Below are 19955 nucleotides of genomic sequence, written 5' to 3' on the forward strand. Positions count from 1 at the left end.
AAAAACCCACCTGTAATTATCAGAGCCATTTGTCCATCAGCATGTTTGGGGTTTTCTGCCCTCTAGTGGCCACAAATAACTAAATGCACCTTTAAATTTGTGCACACAGACAAACACAAGCACTTTAAAAATAACCTCCAACATTTTTGGACCCTGAGGCGTCAAACGAAGCATCGAGTGGCGTGTGGGGCGGCGGCTGCCCTCTTCTTATGTTTGCACAACTTTATTGGCTTTTTTACAAATGAGGCAATTACGAAAGCGCCACGAGGCTCTGAGCTGTGCACCCCAGCAGAGGGAGGGAGGCCAGGGCAGAAAAGGAAAGTGAGATAAATACGGGGAGCTCTTTTAATTTGGCGAGCTGCAGAAGAGAGGGAGGGGGAGAGCAAGAGTATTTAAGAGAAGGGGGGTGAGGAGGAGGAGGAGGAGCTGCTTTAAAGCTTCATGGGACTTTTTTTTGTCCCCACAACATGAGCAAAGACAGAGCTGAGGAGTAAAGAGAGGAAGCAGACTGAAGAGAGGAAGGAAGGGAACGAGGCTGAACGAACAAGCCTGAGTGCGACACACACACACACACACACACACACTCACTCTCTCTCTCTCTCTGCTCCAGCTCAGTGTGGAGCGTCACACTGAGAGAGCGAGGAGGAGGAGGAGGCAGGACTCTGAGGAGAAACCAGAGGCTCTGGAACAGCGGAGGACTGCCGGAGCGGCGGCTGCCTGTCAGACCGGAGTCAGGGCTTACGAACCTCCCGTCCCCAGGTGCATCAGAAACCTGCACCTCCTGCTGCTCTCAGAGCAGCCGAGAGTTTCTGCTGAAACACAGCACAGCGGAGGAGCTGCAGACCTCAGGCTCACAGTCTGCTGGGTGGCTTTCATTTCTCTGGACAAACCATCAGTTTTCCTCTGGATCGTTTCAGCAGCTGCTGCACATCTTTGAGTCTCATCAGCTCAGAAGAAAACTTTGGGTTTATTTCAGTCTTTAAAATAAGAAGACAGGTTCAGGACTTTTCTCTTTCACAGAGGGAAAAGAGATGATCATCATCACCTGAGGAGGACGAGAAGAAACTCCAGCAGAGAAAACAGGACGTGCAGAAAGAAGCACTTCTCACCTTGGTCCTGCAAAGCTGCTGTTCATGAACTCAAAGAGCAAAAACAAGTGCCAGTTTGCACATTTGTGCAAAGGTTTAATCATCTGGAAGACAAGATTTCATGAGTTTAGCCTGGCTGGAGGTTTTTCCTCATCGCAGCAGGCTGCAGAGGTTCCTGAGCATCGACACAACAGTTTAACGGTGAGCGGCGAGCTTTCATATCGTCTCTGTTTGTTCCTCTTTCAGCGTAAATCAAGGTCACTGCATCATTTCCAGACTTCAGACACGCTCCAGTAAAAGTGATGTTTACACTCTGTCACAGTCACAGACCTGGAGCTGCGCTTTAGTGTTTCAATGAGAACAACAGGAAAGCAAACACACTGTTATCGTCTCCAGCATCATGAGAAGTGCAGCGACGCTCGAACAGCTGCTGCTCAAACACTCCACACTCACACGGAGAGAAGCTCCAGGAGGCGCTCTCTGTGAGTGACGGTGGTCTGCAGGGCAGCAGAGCTTCAGCACCTGTTGCATCAACAGATGCAGACCTGCTGCGAGCTCCAGGCATGTCCAGCTAAAGCAGAATTTATTTCTTAATGAGAGTATTGTTTGCATTAGTTTGTATTAGTGCACCCACAGTCATCACTGATGAAGAAAAATGAAGATTTGTTGCTCAGTTATAAATTCGGTCCACGCTGCGATCTATCAGCCGCCTCCAGAGTTATGAATGGCTGTGCGCTGCTTCTCGCATTAAAATGAACTTTATGCTCTTTTGGTGAAAACTAGCGATGCAACTTCATCCAGCTTCCTTGGATTTGAGCCTCCTTTGAATATCAATCAGGTACCAGCGTCACAACATCAGGCTTTGTTTAAGCACTGATTACTGATTTCATTTAAAAAATGATTAACAACAGGAGCTGATGACAAACTGACAGGGACTAGATAGAAAGACTGTTTCATATATTTTGAATTGATTTTGCATTTAAAATCCTCACATACAAGGTCTTGAATAATCAGGCCCCATCTTATCTTAATGACCTCACAGTACCGTATCACCCTATCAGAGCGCTTCGCTCTCAGACTGCAGGCTCACTGGTTGTTCCTGGAGCTCTGAATCCTCCTCAGTCACGCTGCTTTCTGCTCGTTATGTGACCATGTGTCAGCCGTGCCTCTGCGTCCTTCTGTGTTCATGAAAGCTTTTTATCGTGTTTCAAAGCTTCAAATCTTCTTTTATTTAATATAAACAAGCCACAGAAATAATCTGTGGCTGTTGTTACTCTGCCAGATGTCTCTTCCTGTTAAAATGGAGTTCTTCCTCCCCACAGTCGCCGAGTGGGACTCACGGAGGATGTTGTCATTCGTCACCGCTGCTGGGAATTCTGTGTGTGTAATAAAGCTGTCGTCGTTGGAGCGTTTCATTTGTCCACAGGTTGAGTCCAAGTGAAAACCTTTGCAAACAAACACAAGCTGTTTGTGTAGCGTGTGAAATACGTGCTAACGCAGTGAAGCCGAGTCAAGCATCAGTAAAATATTTACTGGTAAAAAATGATGGCGGTCTCCCTGAGGAGGACGTTGCATCATAGCTCCGGCCTCTCAGAGCAGATCCACCCCTGCCAAGCTGCAAAATCTCTGCTGAGAACTCGTGTCGTTTGTTTCCCACCAAAAACGCAGCATCATTAAAGCGCTTCATGATTTATGGGGGTGTTTACGCTCCGGCAGCGTCGGTTTATTTCAGAGACGCTGCGGTCTGCTTTAATTCAGAAAAGTGGCTCGGAGCACATCAATGTTCAAAACCAAACTACGAGAACTCGAACATCCACCCGCCAGCAGAGAGGAGCAGGTATCAGCTGCTCCGTCTGCTGCAGCGTCCTGTCCTCCACCCACCTTCCCATCAACAAGACCTGGATGGTGCTGACTGATCATCATGTGGACTTCTGATCCCAGCGAGCTGCTGACCGCCTGACTTCTCTCAAGTATGTTCATGTTTCTGCTGCTGTAGTCGGGTTTCTCTCACTTCGTGCTCCGGATGCTTCAGAGAGAGCGACCGCAGCCACATCAGGAAGCTTTAACGAGTCGCTCCAACATTTCTGCAGCGTTTAAAAATGAAGACGTTCCTCAGACACTGAGCAGGAAACACATGAAACCAGACGAGCAGCTTCCAGGATTCCTCAAACAGATGAAGAAGACGAGTTCATGAGCTTTGTCTACAGAAACATCTGAGCTGCTGCCCCTCCTGAGCTCTTCGGTGGGGAAAGAGAAGCTTTCATTACTTCAGTTTCCTTTTAAACTTTTTGCAGATGTCACAGTTTCTGGAGGAATAGCTTTGTAAAAAACTCTGATTTAAAACATTTAAAGCTCGACTTTGTCGTCAAATTTCTGAAAGAAAGTTTGAAAAGTTCCTGAAATCAGTTGTTTGATTGAACTTCTCTGAATGCCGCCTGCTGTCCTTTTGTTAGATTAAAATCCCTCCTCTCACATCTTCGTCGGTGTCTTCCTCACTGTTGTTTCTTTGTACAAATTCAGTTTCTGTTTTTCCTCTCATTAAATCCTCGTCTCCAGAATCCAGAGCTGCAGTCTGTTCAACGTTTTTCTCTCTAAATGTTTTTCAGGGACATTTTTGAGCTCGACAGCGAGACGACCACAAGAGCTGCCGACGCCACGAGGAGGTGACGCGAGGACAGTGGAGACGCAGATCTGTGGGACTGAGCGAGTGTGTGTGTGTGTGTGTGTAGATGCCACACTGCGCTGCAGACGAGCCCGGACGCCCGTGTCACGCAGCTCGAAGCCGACTCTTCGGATTTCTCTCGTTGACTCTGTGAGTGGAAAATAAATCAGCAGGTTGGATATGAAACAACACAACGAGCACAAACAAAGCTTCAGATATTTCCCGCAGAGCTGGGCTGTGTGTCCGTGATGTGATGAGCACACACTGTGGTGTCATTTTCAGGTTCTTTCAGGACCAACTCGTCGGTCACTGAGTGTTTGACAGCGACGCCTGAGGAGCGACGCTCTGGACCTGAGATCACAGAAGCTGAAGAGCATCGCTCTGAAAGGAGGCCAGCGAACACCTGCTTCCTGTTTGAGGACTGAAACATGCCAGTGACACAGAGTTTCTCACCTACGAGAGACGATCTGAACTTTTAAAGGGAATATTCAACATTACGAAACTCCAAATCAAACTTACTGAAACGTTCGGATGTTTCAGAATCTGTTTCTAGCTGAATATCCAGAGGACGCTTTGAGGATCATTTCTGACTGACGGCGCCCTGCAGCATCCACCGCCATGCTCCCTGGAGGGCTGGTGTCCGGCGGAGGGGGTCGTGGCGGCGGCGGCGGCCTGTGCCTGCTCCGGTGGCTGGGCCTCAGGCTGTGGTCTCGTCGGGGGACCCTGGTCTTCGCTCTGCTCTGGTTCGGGTCCTGGTTGTTCCTGAACGGTCTGGTTCTGGTCCACAGGACCATCCTGTCTGACTTCTGCACCGACGACAAGAGCAAGAGGATCCTGCAGAGGCTGGTGAGTCAGAGGGTCCAGGCCTTCAGTTAGCACAGGAGTCTGGTTCCTGTGGTGGGGTTGGGTGGGTGAGGCAGTGTGCACACCTGTGTGTGGCTCAGGAGGTGAAGCAGGGCCTCTAATTGGAAGGTTGGTGGTGCTGAAGCCTGAGCTGACAGAAGGGACATCAGACAAAGTGCTCGTGTGAACGAGGCGTGTTACATAAACCTGCTTTGACTGCTCAAGTAGAAAAGAGCTATTTCAGAACAGGTCCGTTAATGTCTTCATTATCTGTAACTGATGAATATTAAACAGATATTTACTTTGGGACAGTGTGAGCAGTGGGACTGCACAGCATTTGTATTTCCTGTCCCACAGTTTGACATGTTCTGCAGGACATGCATGCTCCCAGTGCAAGCGAAGGTTAACTGGTCCATCAGTTAAAGTTAAGCTTTGCAGATATTGGGGGGTATGATGGAAACTTCCACAAAGCAGCAGCAGTGTACACTTGGAAACACTTTGTTTTCTTTTTTTCACACAGACTAAAACAGGATGTAAAATGGGACAGTTTGACTAAAAAATGCTATAATTGTCAGATATGGTTAAAATAAAAAGGTTGAATACGTCCTTACTGAAGCATGAAGGCTGTCCCCGGGTGAAATAACACAGAATATGTGAGTACACAAAGACACTACATCACCGTAAGAACGACCTTCAGCTTCTTTTATTCTCTTTACTGAGCAGCACAGTTTGGAAAGCTGGATTTAAATGTGATGCGTTTGCCTACTGCCCAGCACTGTTAGCATGTCCCACTGTGAGCTTCCTGGAAAATGAAAAGTTAGACTCATTTCACCAAAGTCAGCTCTCTTTTTGGACAGACCTGGAAGCTCTGGGATTTTCTGCTTCCTTAAAGAAAACATTGAGCAGATTGAGTTTGTAGTTTGTACCTGATGACTGAAGCCCACCTGAGGTTAGCTTTAATGAGTGCGCTGCTGCAGGAGGTCGGTGTGAGGGATGATCCGATATCGTCGTGTTGGTGTTGTTCCCAAATCATCATGGAAATGTTGTTCCAGGTTCAGCATTGCAGGTGACCAATCACATTGTTGTGACGTTATTCTTTTGTGCGCCAAGTCATTCGTGCATTTATGAAATTCCAATGTTGCAAGGACAATATCACTTCTGCTTACCGTTTATTAAAGGGTCAGGGTCCGTTGATCGGCGGACAGAGGCGGTTTCTCGCAGCGTAAGTACAGGTTTTTGTTTTACGGCGGTTTTTCCCAAAGTTGCAAAAGTATGACGTCACAACATCCTGATTGGTCACTTGCAATGTTGATCCTGGAACAACATTTAGTATGATGATCTGGGAACAACACCAACACCACGATATCAGACCGTGTTCGGTGTGAGAGCTCCAGCGTGTGAAGCAGATCTGGGGTCAGTGTTTGAGCTGCATTGAAGCAAACGCATAATTAACTTTAATTGGTTTGTTTTAAATGTGACTGTGATCAGAATCACTACAATCACTGCTGTGGATGCTGACAGAAGACGCTTGCAGAGACGTTACAGAGTCCTCTAATAATAATAATAATAAGACTCTCAAAAAGTTTAGTTTGCATTATTAGGGGCGTGGCCTCTGTGACTGACAGGTGGAGGGTGACACAGGCGGCTATAGCTGCTAGCTTCACCTGAACTGGACCTCTGGACATGTTTGTGCTTTTGGAGCTTTTTGGAGCATTTTTAATGACATCATGTGACCAATAATATGGCTGCTGTGAGGTTACTGTGTAACAGACCGCCCAAGGAGGCGGAGCTCAGGTTTAATACACGTGTGTGTGATTCAGCTTGATTACCGAGTCACAGCTTTCGAGGTCACTCCTGGATCTAGAAAATGAACCAGCGGCTGTAAAGATAAAGTTGTGACTTTTCATAAACAGGTGACGACTGTAAAATGGCTCCGCCTCCATCAGGTCACATTATTGATCAGCTGTTTGCATTCTGGCGCCGTGTCCATTGCCTTCTTTTAGTTACTTGATGTAAGTGTCCTTAAATCATCACCAGCTTACAACAATAACATTTTTCATTTGGACCAATCAGCTCTTGGCAGCAGGTTTAAGTTATTTCAGTGGACTGTGTGTGTGTGTGTGTGTGTGTGTGTGTGGAGCTTATTCACTCTGCAGTCTCAGTATTTACGGTCTGGAGGACAAACGCGGCGCGCATCGACGCGTCACTGCTCATCACTCACACGTGTACAGTGAGCAGGCGGGCGTGTGAGATAAACGGCCAGCGGTCGATAACTTTAATGTCCTGCTGATCGTCTGCTGCTGCTGCTGTGGGTAAACACTGATAATAAGATGCCCACGTCCTCCCACCCTGTCCTTTCCTCCTTCTTGTGTGTAATCTGTTTTCTTATTCCCTCTTGTCTTCTCCATCTTTGTCCCCCTGGTTTCCGTCACTCCGTCTCTCCGGTGGACTTGACGTTCCTTCCTGTGTTCATTCATCCAGTGAGAGGCAGCAGCAGGAATTGTTCTGTCACTGCTTCAACACCACATATGTTCGTGTTTTCCTCTCACGGCTGAATGAGTGATGGCTGCTGGTGTTTCCCCACAGAGCTCCACAGGAGCAGCTTTCATGTGCTGTGAGCTGCTAAAATACCAGTTTGTTTTCCATGTTTCCTGTCGTATGTCAGGTCCAAACATGGCCACAGTCTCTAACACTGAGCTCGTGTATGTGAAGTGATCCCTGAGAGCCAAACGCTGGGATCCAAACACTCCGGTCACCACAGTTTTCTACCTCTGGATGTAGATGATGTCTTAGAGAGGGGATGTCCTTCTATGGTCATCAAAAGCACAGAAGCCCCACCCACCTGCTGTTAAAACTTTCTGCATGTGAGGGGCAGCCAATCAGAAGGAGGTTGACTTTCGTTGAGAGTTGTTCCACAGGAGTGTTTGAGCCGATCCACTGGGATAAAGGTGAACAGCAACTCTGCAGTAAAACAGATCTTTTCCACCTTAAACCAGAAAGTGTTGAAATCAGTTGGATTTCTCTCCATTTCCAGCTCTTGGACTGATTCACAGTTCAAAATAATCTTTTTTTTTTTCTTATACTGGACTTTGGTTTATTCATCCACAAGTTGTTTTAGCTCCTCCCCCTTTAAGTCATCCTTCTTCTGATTGGCTGCTGCTTGGACATACAGGGTTGTAACAGCTAGTGGGCGGGGCTTGGGATATCGGCTCTGTTTGACATCATAAAGATCGCAGAGCAGAAAGAAGTGTAGGTCTGAGGCTCACGGGGATGAGATGGTCACACGCTGACCTCGTTAACTGAAGCTTTCATCATATTTTCTGTGAACATCGTTGGAGGGGAAAGCAGTTCATGTCCACTTTAATCTAAAGCCCGTCCTGCAGTCGTTGTAAATCTCTGTCGTAACGAGTTTAAATGAAGACAAACTTCTGGAAACTATAACTTTATTTTTTAACCCTTGAGTAAACAATACGACATCGTGCTAACACAGTTTTTACTGTCGGAGTCATTTAATCAAACTCACGCAGAGAATCAGGCCGTGATGTGCTGTCACGTCACCCCCCGCCTGATTTTAAACCTCACAGAGATCCAAAGTGGAAACTGATGAAATCCCAAATAAACGCAGAGAGTCAGAGTCAACAAACAACGCAGCACTTTTGCTCCATCCATCATGTTGTTTGAAAAGTCTTCGAGGTTCAGCGACCGGCTCCAATAACAAGCTGACTGAAAGCAACGAGAGGTTTCATGTTTCCAGAAGCTCGTTGGGCTCCTAATGCAGCACAGATGCAGCTCCACCATCAACACTTTGCTTTTGTTTCAGAGGTTTGCGTGACGACCTCGGGCTGTTTTCCTCTGACCGACTAATCCAGCTGATGCTGCTGGAAGTTTCTGCTCGGATTTCTCAGCCGCTGCGGTTCAGGCTTGTCTTAAACACTTCAGGTGTTGTAGGAACCTGAACAAACATCCGTCAGTCATCCGCCCCTTCATCTTCCTCCTGTGGGCTCATCTCAAACCTCCCACGGCCACTGAAGCAGCAGATCGACAGCAGACTGCTGAAGCTCCTGTTCAGCAGAGTCCTCCCACCTCTGATGTAAACACAACTCTAAACCCTGATGTGAACATCAGTGACCAACAGTGACTGCACCGCACACGCGTCTATCTCTACAGCTATGTCTCACAGGAAATGTCTTTGCCTCCCCTGCTCTGGTCTTTGATGGAGCTTCTCCATCAGACCATCATGAACGCTGATTGCTGGATTATTTCATATCCTGATACACAAAACATCCACGTGTGAAATAAATAATAAAAGATAAAAAGCAGTTCTGGACAGAACCTCTCCACCCTGACCTCCTCCTGACCTGGACTACTTCATCAGCACCACATTACACTTGGTTTTCTTTTAGCCTCAAGCTGTTTTCTATTTTGGAAATATACTAAGTTTACTCCTTGGATTAGCAAAGAGTCTTCACTGCTTGAGCAGTGCTGCTGATGTCTTTTAATTGGGGGGAGGTGTGATGTGCTTTGTAGCAAAATCAGTGAGGGTTTAGTTTTTGAGGTGCACCCTAACCCGGGACACACTCACCGGCGACACTGTTCATCTTGAGCATGTCACTTCCTGATTAAATAAAGGTTAAAAGAGGAACGTGTTCCAAAAAGTGTCGTGATGAATGTAAAGGAAACTTGGCATGAAGATGTCCTGACGCTGCCGGGTATCAGCAGCATTTGTCTCTGGATTATAATGAAGAATTAGAGAATTATGCTGAGATGAAGGATCATTAAAGATCCTGAGAAGATAACTCAGCTTTATTACAGCTTCCAGCCGCCCGGTCACTGCAGCGCAGAAACTACCACAGTGTGGGCGGGTTTGTGTCCGAGCAGCATCCTGGGACAGCAGAGATAAAAATACCCTCTTGGGAAACTCGTTAGTCTCAGAGGCATTCAGTCTGAAAACAAACGCTCTTATTTTGGGATCCTGCAGAGAAAATAATCCATCCATGTCGATGGGAAACTCATTCGCCTCTTTGCCAAAGTCTGCTATCCAAAAACTTCCTGCTGCAGGACTTGACCTCCCCGTGGGATTTAGAAAAGCATCATTTCATCGCAAACTCAACTTTCCCTGAAGTCCTCTCCATCATCCATCCTGCTGCAATGCAAACAACCAGGAAACCCCCCTCACCTGCCCGCCACCCATCTGTATTAATAGAACAACATCAGTTATGATGTAACATTGACATTAGAGTCGATCTGCATCTTTTTTTTATTGCTGGCGTGTTTCTGAAAGCAGAAAACAGGATTTCTTCCTGGATGTGATCTCAGCGGTTCAGGCTTTCAGTGTAAAGACGACAAAAACGCTCAAATTCATGAAAATCTGAATAAACAGATTCCATGGACAGACATCAGTGATTGTGAGACACACACGTTACACACTTTGACCTGTGAGTGTCTACAGTGAGGTTTCTACTAAACATGTACTGAAGTCCAGTCGAGATTTAAAGGTGTGTCCTTCTCTGCTCCATCATTTCTTCATCTGTCAAATCATAAATATACCTGAGTGTTAAAGCTCACCACCTGCAGCTCTGTATTTGTGTTAAAGTGTTCCTTAGCATCTTAAGATAAGATAAGATGGCCTTTATTAGTCCCACAGGTGGGAAATTTGTTTTGTTACAGCAAAAGTGCAAAGTTATGTAGCAGAAATTAGAAAACACTGGAATGCAATAAAATAAAATACTATATACAGTAGAATAAAATAGAATACAAATACTATATACAACTGAGTAAGAAAATACAAAAGTACAACTTAGTCTTAGCTCGTTCTGTCAGGAAAGTCAAGCGTCCCGTCTGTCACTGGCTGTTGGTTGTACAGGAATCTTAGTGGACTGCAGGTGATTCATGAGTCAACATGATCTCATCCTTGAGTAGAATTTAACGCTGTCTTGTCAGATGCCTCCTGAGGCACAAGGTGTCCTGTGGTGGACGATCACTGCAGTAATGCAGCTGAGAGGTGACGTTCTCCTTTCAGAGAGCTAATTACACATTATGAGGCTCGAGGGGTGAGAGAAGCAGAGGCAGCAGGTTTACCAGCCCAGAGATCTCTGCTGAGGCACCAACACCTGCAGTTCCTCTACAGCAGGAATAACCACGTTCACAGCCTGACACACAAACTGTTTTGGTCTCTGTAGGTAATTTCCTTCTGCATAACAACTGTACGGGGGCGTGGCCTCTTTGTCTGACTGGATGGTGACAGCTGTAGCTGATAGCTGCCTGCTAGGCACAGCGTGGTCGTCTCCAGGCCAGATCCAGTCAGCCACACTAACCGGGATCTCCTGAGGCGGTGTGCCGCAATAAAAACGTCCAAACAGACAAACGTGTGCAGACACTTTATTCCCTCTGTCAGACGTCCGGACAGTCAGAGACAGACGTGCCGACGTGTTTCTGTGAGGCAGATCTCGCCGAGCAGCAGGAAGAAGCTGAGGCCATTAATAGAGCTGCAGTCCAGGTTGACGCGGCCCTGATGACCTCACAGCGGCTGTTTGTGCGCCGACCTTTCGTTTCTGTAGAGGTTGGATGAGTTCTGATATTATATATTTTTGGCCACTTTAAGATAAAAATGTGAAGCCCAATGAAACCGCAGCAGTAACACCCAAATCCAAAACCGGGCATTTCTCAGCATTCCTGACATTTAATCAAATAAACCAGTTTGGAAAAAGGCAACGAAGCCTGTGAGAGGAAAAATGTATCCGCGTCAGATCTTCTGTGAGAGTAGATCCCAGAGATGTTAGCCTTTTCCTTTGTTCCAATACGGACTCAGTTATGAAACATGGATAAGTCAGTCTGTGTGAAACCATCGTGCTGAAACAAGCCTGGGACTCAAGAGCAAGGACATCACGTCCAACGTGTGCAGACACAGTGGACTGATGGTGAAGACGGGATACCTGACACCTGATGACAGGTTGACTGGCAGGTGAGGAGGGGAGGGCGGGTGTGAAAGCACAGGAAGGTGTTTGTGTGTGAAGGGTGGAGGAGCGGTTAGGGTATGAACTCCAGATGAAACTCTGTTTTTAAAACACAAAGTAAAGAATAATAAATGATAAGATGTGAGACGTCGGCTTTTCTGGTGGTTCAGCTGTGGAGGTGCAGATGTTGGAGCCAGCAGCTGCTGATAAATCAGCCCGACGGGAGGATGAACGTCGGGTCTGTCCCGGGCCTGTGTTCTCCATCCAGGTGATTTACAGCTGCAGGTTTCAGGTCTGATTTCTGTCAGAGGTTTGGAAACGTTTCCTCTGAGTGGAGGCTGAACTCCCCGCAGAGAGAGATGACGGGAAGACCCGACTGATGTGTCTGAGTCTCACAGCTGAACAGGTTCAGGTCGTCGGTTCAAGAGAGGGATGGAAAATATGGAGGACACTGATGAGATCATTTCCTGTGGATGCAGTTTAAGCTGCACCTCATGCTGGAGCGAGAGGAAACACTCGGCAGAGAGCAGGAGGTGTGTTAGGAAGCATCTGTGGGATCAGAGGGAATCGTGTACTGAACACGGGGCTTGGATTTAGTGTCAGCTCAGAAAAACCAGGCTTAAAATCATAACCTGGTTCTTCAGAGCGTGCTTCTCTTCACAGCATGATTCAGAGTCTACGGCTGTGTTCATGTCGGCACAAACCGCCCTGTGTGACCCGCTCACACGGACTGGACGCTCACAGACCTTTTAGATCTTTGTTAGTGGCCTCAAACGGCAGCTTCAGCTCAGTGTCACAGTGCGGCTCTGTGTGGTTGGCAGTTGTGCCAGATGTGCCCGAGTCCAGCTGAACTGTGCTCGGTGCCAGTTTAACATGGCTAAGTGTTTCCATGCAGGAGACTCCTCAGACCCTAGTCTATCGTCCGCCCTTTGTTTGTCCTTTACATGAAGACATTTGTTCACCGTGAATCAGGAAAATGGTTTCGTGTCCCACCGTCCAGCGTGCTAAAATCCTGCAGCCCAGCTGGACTTGCATCAAAGAACAACATTTCTCTGTAGAGAGACGATTATTAGAGCTGCGCGGTCATTTATATTTTACTCCATCGTTCATTTGAACAGTGAAAATTTCATTCACTTGGTTTGACGTGTTCAAAAAAAGTTTATAGTCAAATATTTATCTGCAGATTCAAGTCAGTGCATGAAAATGAACCAAAGCCTGCACGAAGGTGCTAAATCAATCAAAAACTGATAAGCAGGGAACTCAAAGAAGCTGAATGTCAGAGTAAAAAAGATGAGATGAAAACTAAAAAGTAGACTCTTAAAAAACCTGAGCAGAAAGAAAATGTGTTTTAAATGAAACCTGATGAGAAAGAAGCTCACGAGCTCCTGCAGCCAAATCCTCATAAATCAGTGAGAAAACTGATTGTTATTCACCAAAAACCATCACTTCCTGTGTAATCACCAGAATGCCTCAGGAATTAAATGGACGCACACACACACACACACACACACACACACACACACACACACACACACACAGGCACACACACACACACACACACACACACACACACACACACACAGGCATGCACGGGTCAATCAGCCATCAGCTGGTATGTAAAGAGAGACGAAACAGCCGACAGATTAAAGAGTCGACTGTTTCTCCATTCGTTTTGTTATTAAGACCTGATTTTATGTCTTTAAATTAGGTGAAGAATCGAGGCGTGTGCTGGTGTCTGCACGACTGCACGGACCACTCAGAGCTTCCTGGCACGTTTAACACAAGGCTGCAGTTCCTCTAATGTCCAGCAGAGGCAGCAGTGAGTCAGTCCCCACAGACTCCCATGTTAAAACAGACATGTTTAATGCCTGTGGGTAGAACATTGTGTAACCCACCTGTTTAATTTGTATTTAGGTTTAAAGTTTGCATTATTGGGGGCGTGGCCTCTGACTGACAGTTGGATGGTAATACAGGTGGTTGTAGCTGCTAGCTGTCTGCTAGGCTTCACCTGAGTTAGCTGGAGTCCCTGAACTGGACCTTTGGATCGTATTTGTACTGTTGAACCTTTTTAATGACATCATCTGAGCTGTGATTGGCCGGTGTCTCCGGTCACCGTTTAGATTTTCTGAAGCGTGAGAAAAGGAGTCTCACAGGTCGCTTCAGCCCGTCCACGATGGAAGGTTTTTATTGGTTACTGGTACAAAAGCAGCAAAGACGTGTGGCCTGTTTCAGCTGTGAAGAATGATGACGTCACCTCTTTATGATAAACAATAAACATGTGAGCAAACTGTTTTCATACTGGCTTCAGAGCCAGAGATAATTACTCTGCAGGTCCTGCTTCTCTTTGCTAATGAGCTTCCTGTCAGCCTGGTCTGAACTGATCTGCAGTCAGTGATATGAAACTAAAACTTTCTGTAAGACTCAGAAGCATCATCAGGGAGCTGCAGCACAGCCTTTGCTGTAAACACTGCACAGGTTTCAGTGCGGAGGACTTTCCAGCAGGCTCGTCAGCTCACTGCAGCAGAGTAATTAGCTAACGGACGCAGTAAATCCTCAGGCTCAGGTGATTTATACGTCTCCAGACAAATTCATCACGGCTGCTTTTCATAGGTTTAATAGGAGCAGCGTTGATCACTGTCACCTCCTGTAATATCTGCACTTCAGCCTGTTCTCCTGACTCTCCATCGCTCCTACATGATGTATGATGATTAAAGTGGGAGTGGATGTAGAGGCCCGGTGTGCAGTTAGCAGCTGTTAGAGCGCAGAGCAGAAAACGACTGTGTTTAACCTTCAGTTAACATCACTGCTGCTCAGCCTGGAGGAATTTAATCAGCGCTGCTCCTTGGGCCGGCTCGCGCTCTCAGGTGACTCCAGCTGCTGTTTGAGTTTCTTTAAATGTTTCTCAGAGGCGTGTGGCCCTCGCTGTACCACCAAGGAAACATTTGTGCCACTGAAATATAATCGTCTGTCCTCTAACAAACTACAGCAGGGTCCTGATGGCTCAGGTCACAAAGCTGCACCAACCTCCTGGTGATTGCTTTGGTCACTAGCTGGTTGCACTCAATCCTGGTTTTCCTCTGATGCACACAGAGACAGAGAGCACTTAGCGGGCTGAGTAGCGCGCTGTCTGAAGCGATGAATGTGGCTTGTCCCAAAAAGTGCTTGTAGTGCTCAGTTAGTATGAAGTGCTATAAAAGCATCAAACCTGGACAGTGTGCTAACTTTACCCCTAAAAGCCCGTCTTAACCCTCAAACAGGACTCTGAGTGACCCAGAAGTTTAAACTTTTACAAACTGTCATCACTATGATGGTCTGAGACCCAAACTGGTTCCCATAAAGAGGGCGCGGCAGGTTTCTTTGATTTCATGTGATAAATGACCTCAGTCGTGTGGTTCGGATGATCGGTTCTGCAGAAACACACTCGGGGAGCATCCTTGTACCCGCCATCTTCCCGAAACAGGAAGTGAAACCTCTGGTTTGTAGTGAGAATAAAATAACCAGGTTAGCGTCTCCCTGAGCGAGTGCTGGACACGTGTGGAAAGCAGCAGGTTAAGGACGACCAACAGGCTGCTAAAGTCAACGAGTGTTGGTGACTAAAATAGATCAAGCCTCCTGACGCACTTTTCCTCACTTATATTTAGCACAAACGTGATGTGCTGTGGATGTCTGCACACCTTCAATTGTGTAATGACAGGACGTGTTTGTCCTGGGCTCGGATGGAGAAGCAGCGCGGCGGTTTCTTGATCTGTATTCAGGCTCGTCTGCAGAAGAAGAAGAAGGAGGGAGAACAGAGGGTCAGAGGGGGGTAGAGAGGGTGGGGGAGGCGATAAGCAGAGAACAGACACTTTAAAAAGAAAGCAGCTCAGCTGGAGACGAGCGCCGCATACCAACGAGGAGGCCTGCAGGGTCCCAACAAAGCCGCCCGAACCGCATCAGCGCGGCGGCGGCTCAGCGATTCTCTCTGAAGCCGGCGCTGGCCCAACACTGCGACTAACGACGGCGGTTCAAACGCCGGCGCTGCCTCTGAACTTGAACGTGTCACGCTCTGATCACGCCTGAAAATATCCACACTAACAAGTTTTCTGATCCGCAGTTCAGCATCAAAGCAAGTTAGATTTTCAGAATAAAAGACTCTGGTAGGCATTTGATCGGCTCTGAAGTTCTGATCCTCGTCATTGATTCAGGATCTGATGAATTCCTCTCATTAAAAGATTCAAATGCATCTTTATTTTGTATTCTGAGTCTTTTTTTCCACTGGATTTTATTCATTTCTTATTCTTCATATTCAGAAATGCAAAACTCTTAAAGCTGCCGAGTCATGTTAGAGCATTTCCCTGAAGTTGGTTACTTTCACATTTCTCTGTGAGATTCACATTTCAGTGCAAAGTTTGAGGTTCACTCTTTGGACTGATCCTAAAACGTTGTCCAGTGATTGTAAAGTAGATCTAATCAGATCTTAAAAGTCCAGCGTTTAAGTAGACAGAAGGCTCTTATTTTGAAGGATTCGGACAAACCTGTGGAAACTGAAACTTTGTTAGAAGAAAAATGGTCTTTCAGATGATCTGACATAGCCGTGGTTTATGGTCGTGCAGGCAGAAATGGGTCTGAGGCTGGAGAGACTGCGGCTGCGTAGCCTCAGTCTGCTTTCAGTTAGCTGTTGGCTGAAATCACAGCGAGAACATGAGCGCCACCTTCGCCTGAACCCGACTGAGCTCCTCTAGTCTGAAGATCATCAGCTCCTGTTTGAAAAGCAACAACGATCTGAAACACTTCCTATTTGTGATTTAGCTTTAAACTCATACCTGCCCTCACAGCCGGACCGCAAACCCTCAAAAGCACAGGAGTCAGGACGTGTTGGGCCGGATACACCAGAGGCTCTGAAACACTTTCTGCAGGGGGACCGTGGCAGCTTCAAATGTGGGAGCAGCAGATTCATGATTCAAAATTCAAGAGCAGGTGGCAGGTGACCCCATTAGGTCAGTCGAGGGTTACTCACACCGTCCTGCTGCGACAAATCAAAGTGTCTGCAGCAGAGTTAGCACATTAAAGGAAACAGTCCCAAACCCGAAGTCTTAGAGCTTGTAAATGATTTTAGGTTAAACACAGAAGCTCTAAGTGTGAAATCTGGATCAAGGTCAGTCTAAAGAATAAAATACGTCTGGCTCTCATGTCTGACAGCTGCTGTTAAAAATGCACCTGTGTGTGTTTTGTGTTTGCATGTTTGTGTGTGTGTGTGTGTGTGTGTGTGTGTGTGTGTGTGTGTGTGTGTGTGTGTGTGTGTGTGTGTGTGTGTGTGAAGCTCAGAGTTCCTGTAACGATGGACGGGGCTTTGATGCTCTGACTGCTGCACGGCTGGTGGAGTCTCCGCCCTCTGCAGGATGCTAAAGCAACAAACCGCAGCTGCATGAATGAGCTGCTCCGTGTGTGGCTTCTTCCCCATGTTTTTAATCATACTTTAACTGTGTGTAGGTGTTGTGTGTATGAATAGACTCATCCCACCCTGTACTGCAGTCCTAGAAAGACTGAAGTGTTGAAAGTTGAGTGGCTCTATTCAAACATGCTGCTAATGCCAGTCAGTAACTCTCATACCTCAGCGCTTTTCACAGCTGTGCTAATTATTTTCTATTGCTCAATATTAAAATGATCACTTACAACTGAAATTGGTGGTTGCCTGGTGATTGCTATGAACTTTCTTGCATTCAGCAACTGATTGCCAGTAGTTGTGGCAACCAACTGGGGTTAACCACGCAACACCTGTAACACCTGTACCTGACCAGTTTTGGTCACGATGTGACTGCACACACGGTGGGAGGCAAAAAGTCTCCAAATAATGCAAACGATTAAACGATTAAAAACGGATGAGTTATGAAAATATCTCTACAGTTGTTATGAAGTTAAATTATCTATAGACACCAAACTGTTTGGGGGGACCGACTCACTGCTGGAGCCTCTGCTGGACGTTAGAGGAACTGCGGCTCTTTGGTGCTTCATTTCAAAGTGATTTTTTTAACCCCTGAGGTCGCTGCTTGTTTTCTTACCACAACACCACGGAGCATGTGTAAACGCCTCAACAGAATTTAGAGACGGGTGTAGTGTGACGTTCATAGCCGTTAGTGGAGAAGAGGAGCTGGTCCAACTTGTTCTTATTCCCAGGACGTCACCTTTTGCGGTCGTATCAAACATATATGATGTATTCTCTGGAACCGCTGATGCACCAACTGCTATAATATTTTACCATCAATCACGTCACTGTCAACCAGTCATGTGATTGATGTTAACCGTTAAAGGTTTATTTGTTTTCACTGTTACCCAATATCCACCCAGCAAATGTAGGTGTGAACAGTCGAGTATTCCGGCTCTATATCAGCAGTTAAAATGAGTTTTAAGAGAATTTCTATTAAATTAAATCTTTTGATCTCGTGGGCATGTGCTGGACCAGCGACTCCAACTAACATTTATTAGAATGATAACTTGTTGTATGAATGCTGTGTCTAATGCAGACTGTGGTTACTGCCTCGTCTTCTTCTTTATCTGTTTTCTTTTGGAAGAATAGCTAAGGCTAATGCTAATGGAGATCCCAGTATTAAACAAAGGTGCTCTTAGAGAAATGTAACAGAAAATAGATGAAAGCTTGAACTTGAGTGCCATCTGAACCATCTCTGGGGCTACTGGAAGGCCAACCCATGCAATAACCTATGGGTAAATAGCTCATTTTAACCTTCATACAGGCCTGTCATTGCAAAGACTGGTCTCATGGTACTGGTCTGTTGTAAAGAGGGAGCTGAGCGTAGCAGTGAAGCTCTCCGTTTACTGGTGGATCTATGGTCCTATGTTTACCAGTGGCCACAAGCTGTGGAGTAGTGACCACAAGAATGAGAGCTTGAGTGCAAGCAGCACAAATCGTCCTTCTCTGAACAGTTTAAGTTTCTCTGAACAGAGCTTTTCACCTGCTGTCACTTTAAGTTGCTTCTATAGTTTCCTGTGGCCCAGTCGTCCCTTCAGAGGTAAAGTGGCGCGCTTGGTCAATCAGGAGGAGCTCAGAGTGGAGGCACCACTTCTCTACATTTAAAACAGTCAGTTTAAATGGTTCAACATCTGACCTCCTGGACTCCTCCTGGGTGAGGTGTTCCAGATGTGTCCAGCTGGGAGGAGATCCTGGAACTGATTTAGGACATGTTGGAGAGATTATATCTGCTTATGTCTCAGGCTTGGAAACACCTCACTCTACCTCCAGAAAAGCTGGAGGCTGCTGCCCTTAAGCAAAACCAGTCAGATGTCATTGAGCAGATGCTTTGAAAACTGAAGGAGAATTTGATCTTGAGGTGAGATCAGATTTCCTTTAAGAGTCCGTCGCACATAAACGACAGTGAGTGTTGGTATGCAGCCAGGAAACTTGAAGAGTCGTTGATGAAAGTGGCACAAATCAGATGCCTCAGGAGTTCAACATATAACTGAAGAAAAGAGGAAGAGGTCTTAATAACGGTGGCCTGCTGCAACATGCCCACTCTCCGATACATTTGACAAAAAAAGGGAAATCCTCATCAGAGATTTCAAGTCTCTGCAAGTTGATTTTCAGCCAGCTGCTGACTGAGAGAAAGACGAGAAAAAATCAGTCTAAAAACAGACTTTATCATTTGGAAAATGGAGCTCTGTGATCTGCAAAGTGTATTCAATGGGCAGAACATTCAAAACTACCTGAAGTTTACTCAGTTTGTTTAGACACTGCTGAACTTAGAGTCACATCAGTGAGTTGGTGTAATCTGGAACAGTCATTGTTCTCGTCAACAATATTTCATCTGACGAGAGAAACACCCTTCAGACATATTTCTGTAATTGGTGTTCAGTATTTTCTCCGTACTTCAAATACGAGGCGATGCCTGCAGGCAGAGGTGGCAGCCAAGAAAACGTGCACGCTGTGTACTTTCAGTGTGTTTCTGTGCAGGCATCCTGGCAGCGGCGAGTCTGCTTCAATTGGATTTGTTTACATTCAGCACCGAGGCACGCTCCGGCAGGGTGAGCTCTGAGTTTTGTGCCTTTGGGTTCACGATAAGCACCCTGACACTCGGAGTGAGTCTCGACACGCTGTGCGACCGCAGGCACTTCAGAGAGCTTAACGACCTCAGAGGCTGTCAGACTGAGAGAGATATACAGACCGCGTCAGGGCGCCGCGCCACGCTTCGATGGACCGCTGGTTTATCGGTCAGAGCAGGCGACCATCACTGGGGCGCTGAGCGTCCGGCCTCTGCCTGCGTACGTTAGCACCATGAGAAATGGTTTCAAACCTGCAGCACATGCAGCTGCAAAGGTACAAAAGTACCAAAATAAAGCAAAAAAAGTATTTTAAAACATTGCAATGTGTGATGCACTGAAATTACAGGTCAGACACTTATCGTAGTGAACACAGCACAA

At 46.5% G+C, this 19955-nt stretch overlaps 1 protein-coding gene across 2 annotated transcripts in view; it reads left to right on the plus strand.

The window, feature by feature from the left end:
- Positions 1 to 377: 377 nt before the first annotated feature.
- dipk1c (divergent protein kinase domain 1C) overlaps positions 378 to 19955 on the plus strand; it is a 39558-nt gene continuing 19980 nt past the window's right edge. The window contains exons 1-3 of one of the 2 annotated variants that reach the window (XM_013275870.2): positions 378 to 1289; positions 3695 to 3923; positions 4033 to 4596. In XM_013275870.2, the coding sequence (XP_013131324.1) occupies positions 4369 to 4596 (228 nt within the window). In that variant the 5' untranslated portion in view covers positions 378 to 1289; positions 3695 to 3923; positions 4033 to 4368. The remainder of the gene's footprint in view (positions 1290 to 3694; positions 3924 to 4032; positions 4597 to 19955) is intronic. The other variant, XM_005468140.3, reaches the window with a different exon arrangement.

Source organism: Oreochromis niloticus, linkage group LG9 (genome assembly GCF_001858045.2).
Source record: "Oreochromis niloticus isolate F11D_XX linkage group LG9, O_niloticus_UMD_NMBU, whole genome shotgun sequence".
Taxonomy (NCBI): domain Eukaryota; kingdom Metazoa; phylum Chordata; class Actinopteri; order Cichliformes; family Cichlidae; genus Oreochromis; species Oreochromis niloticus.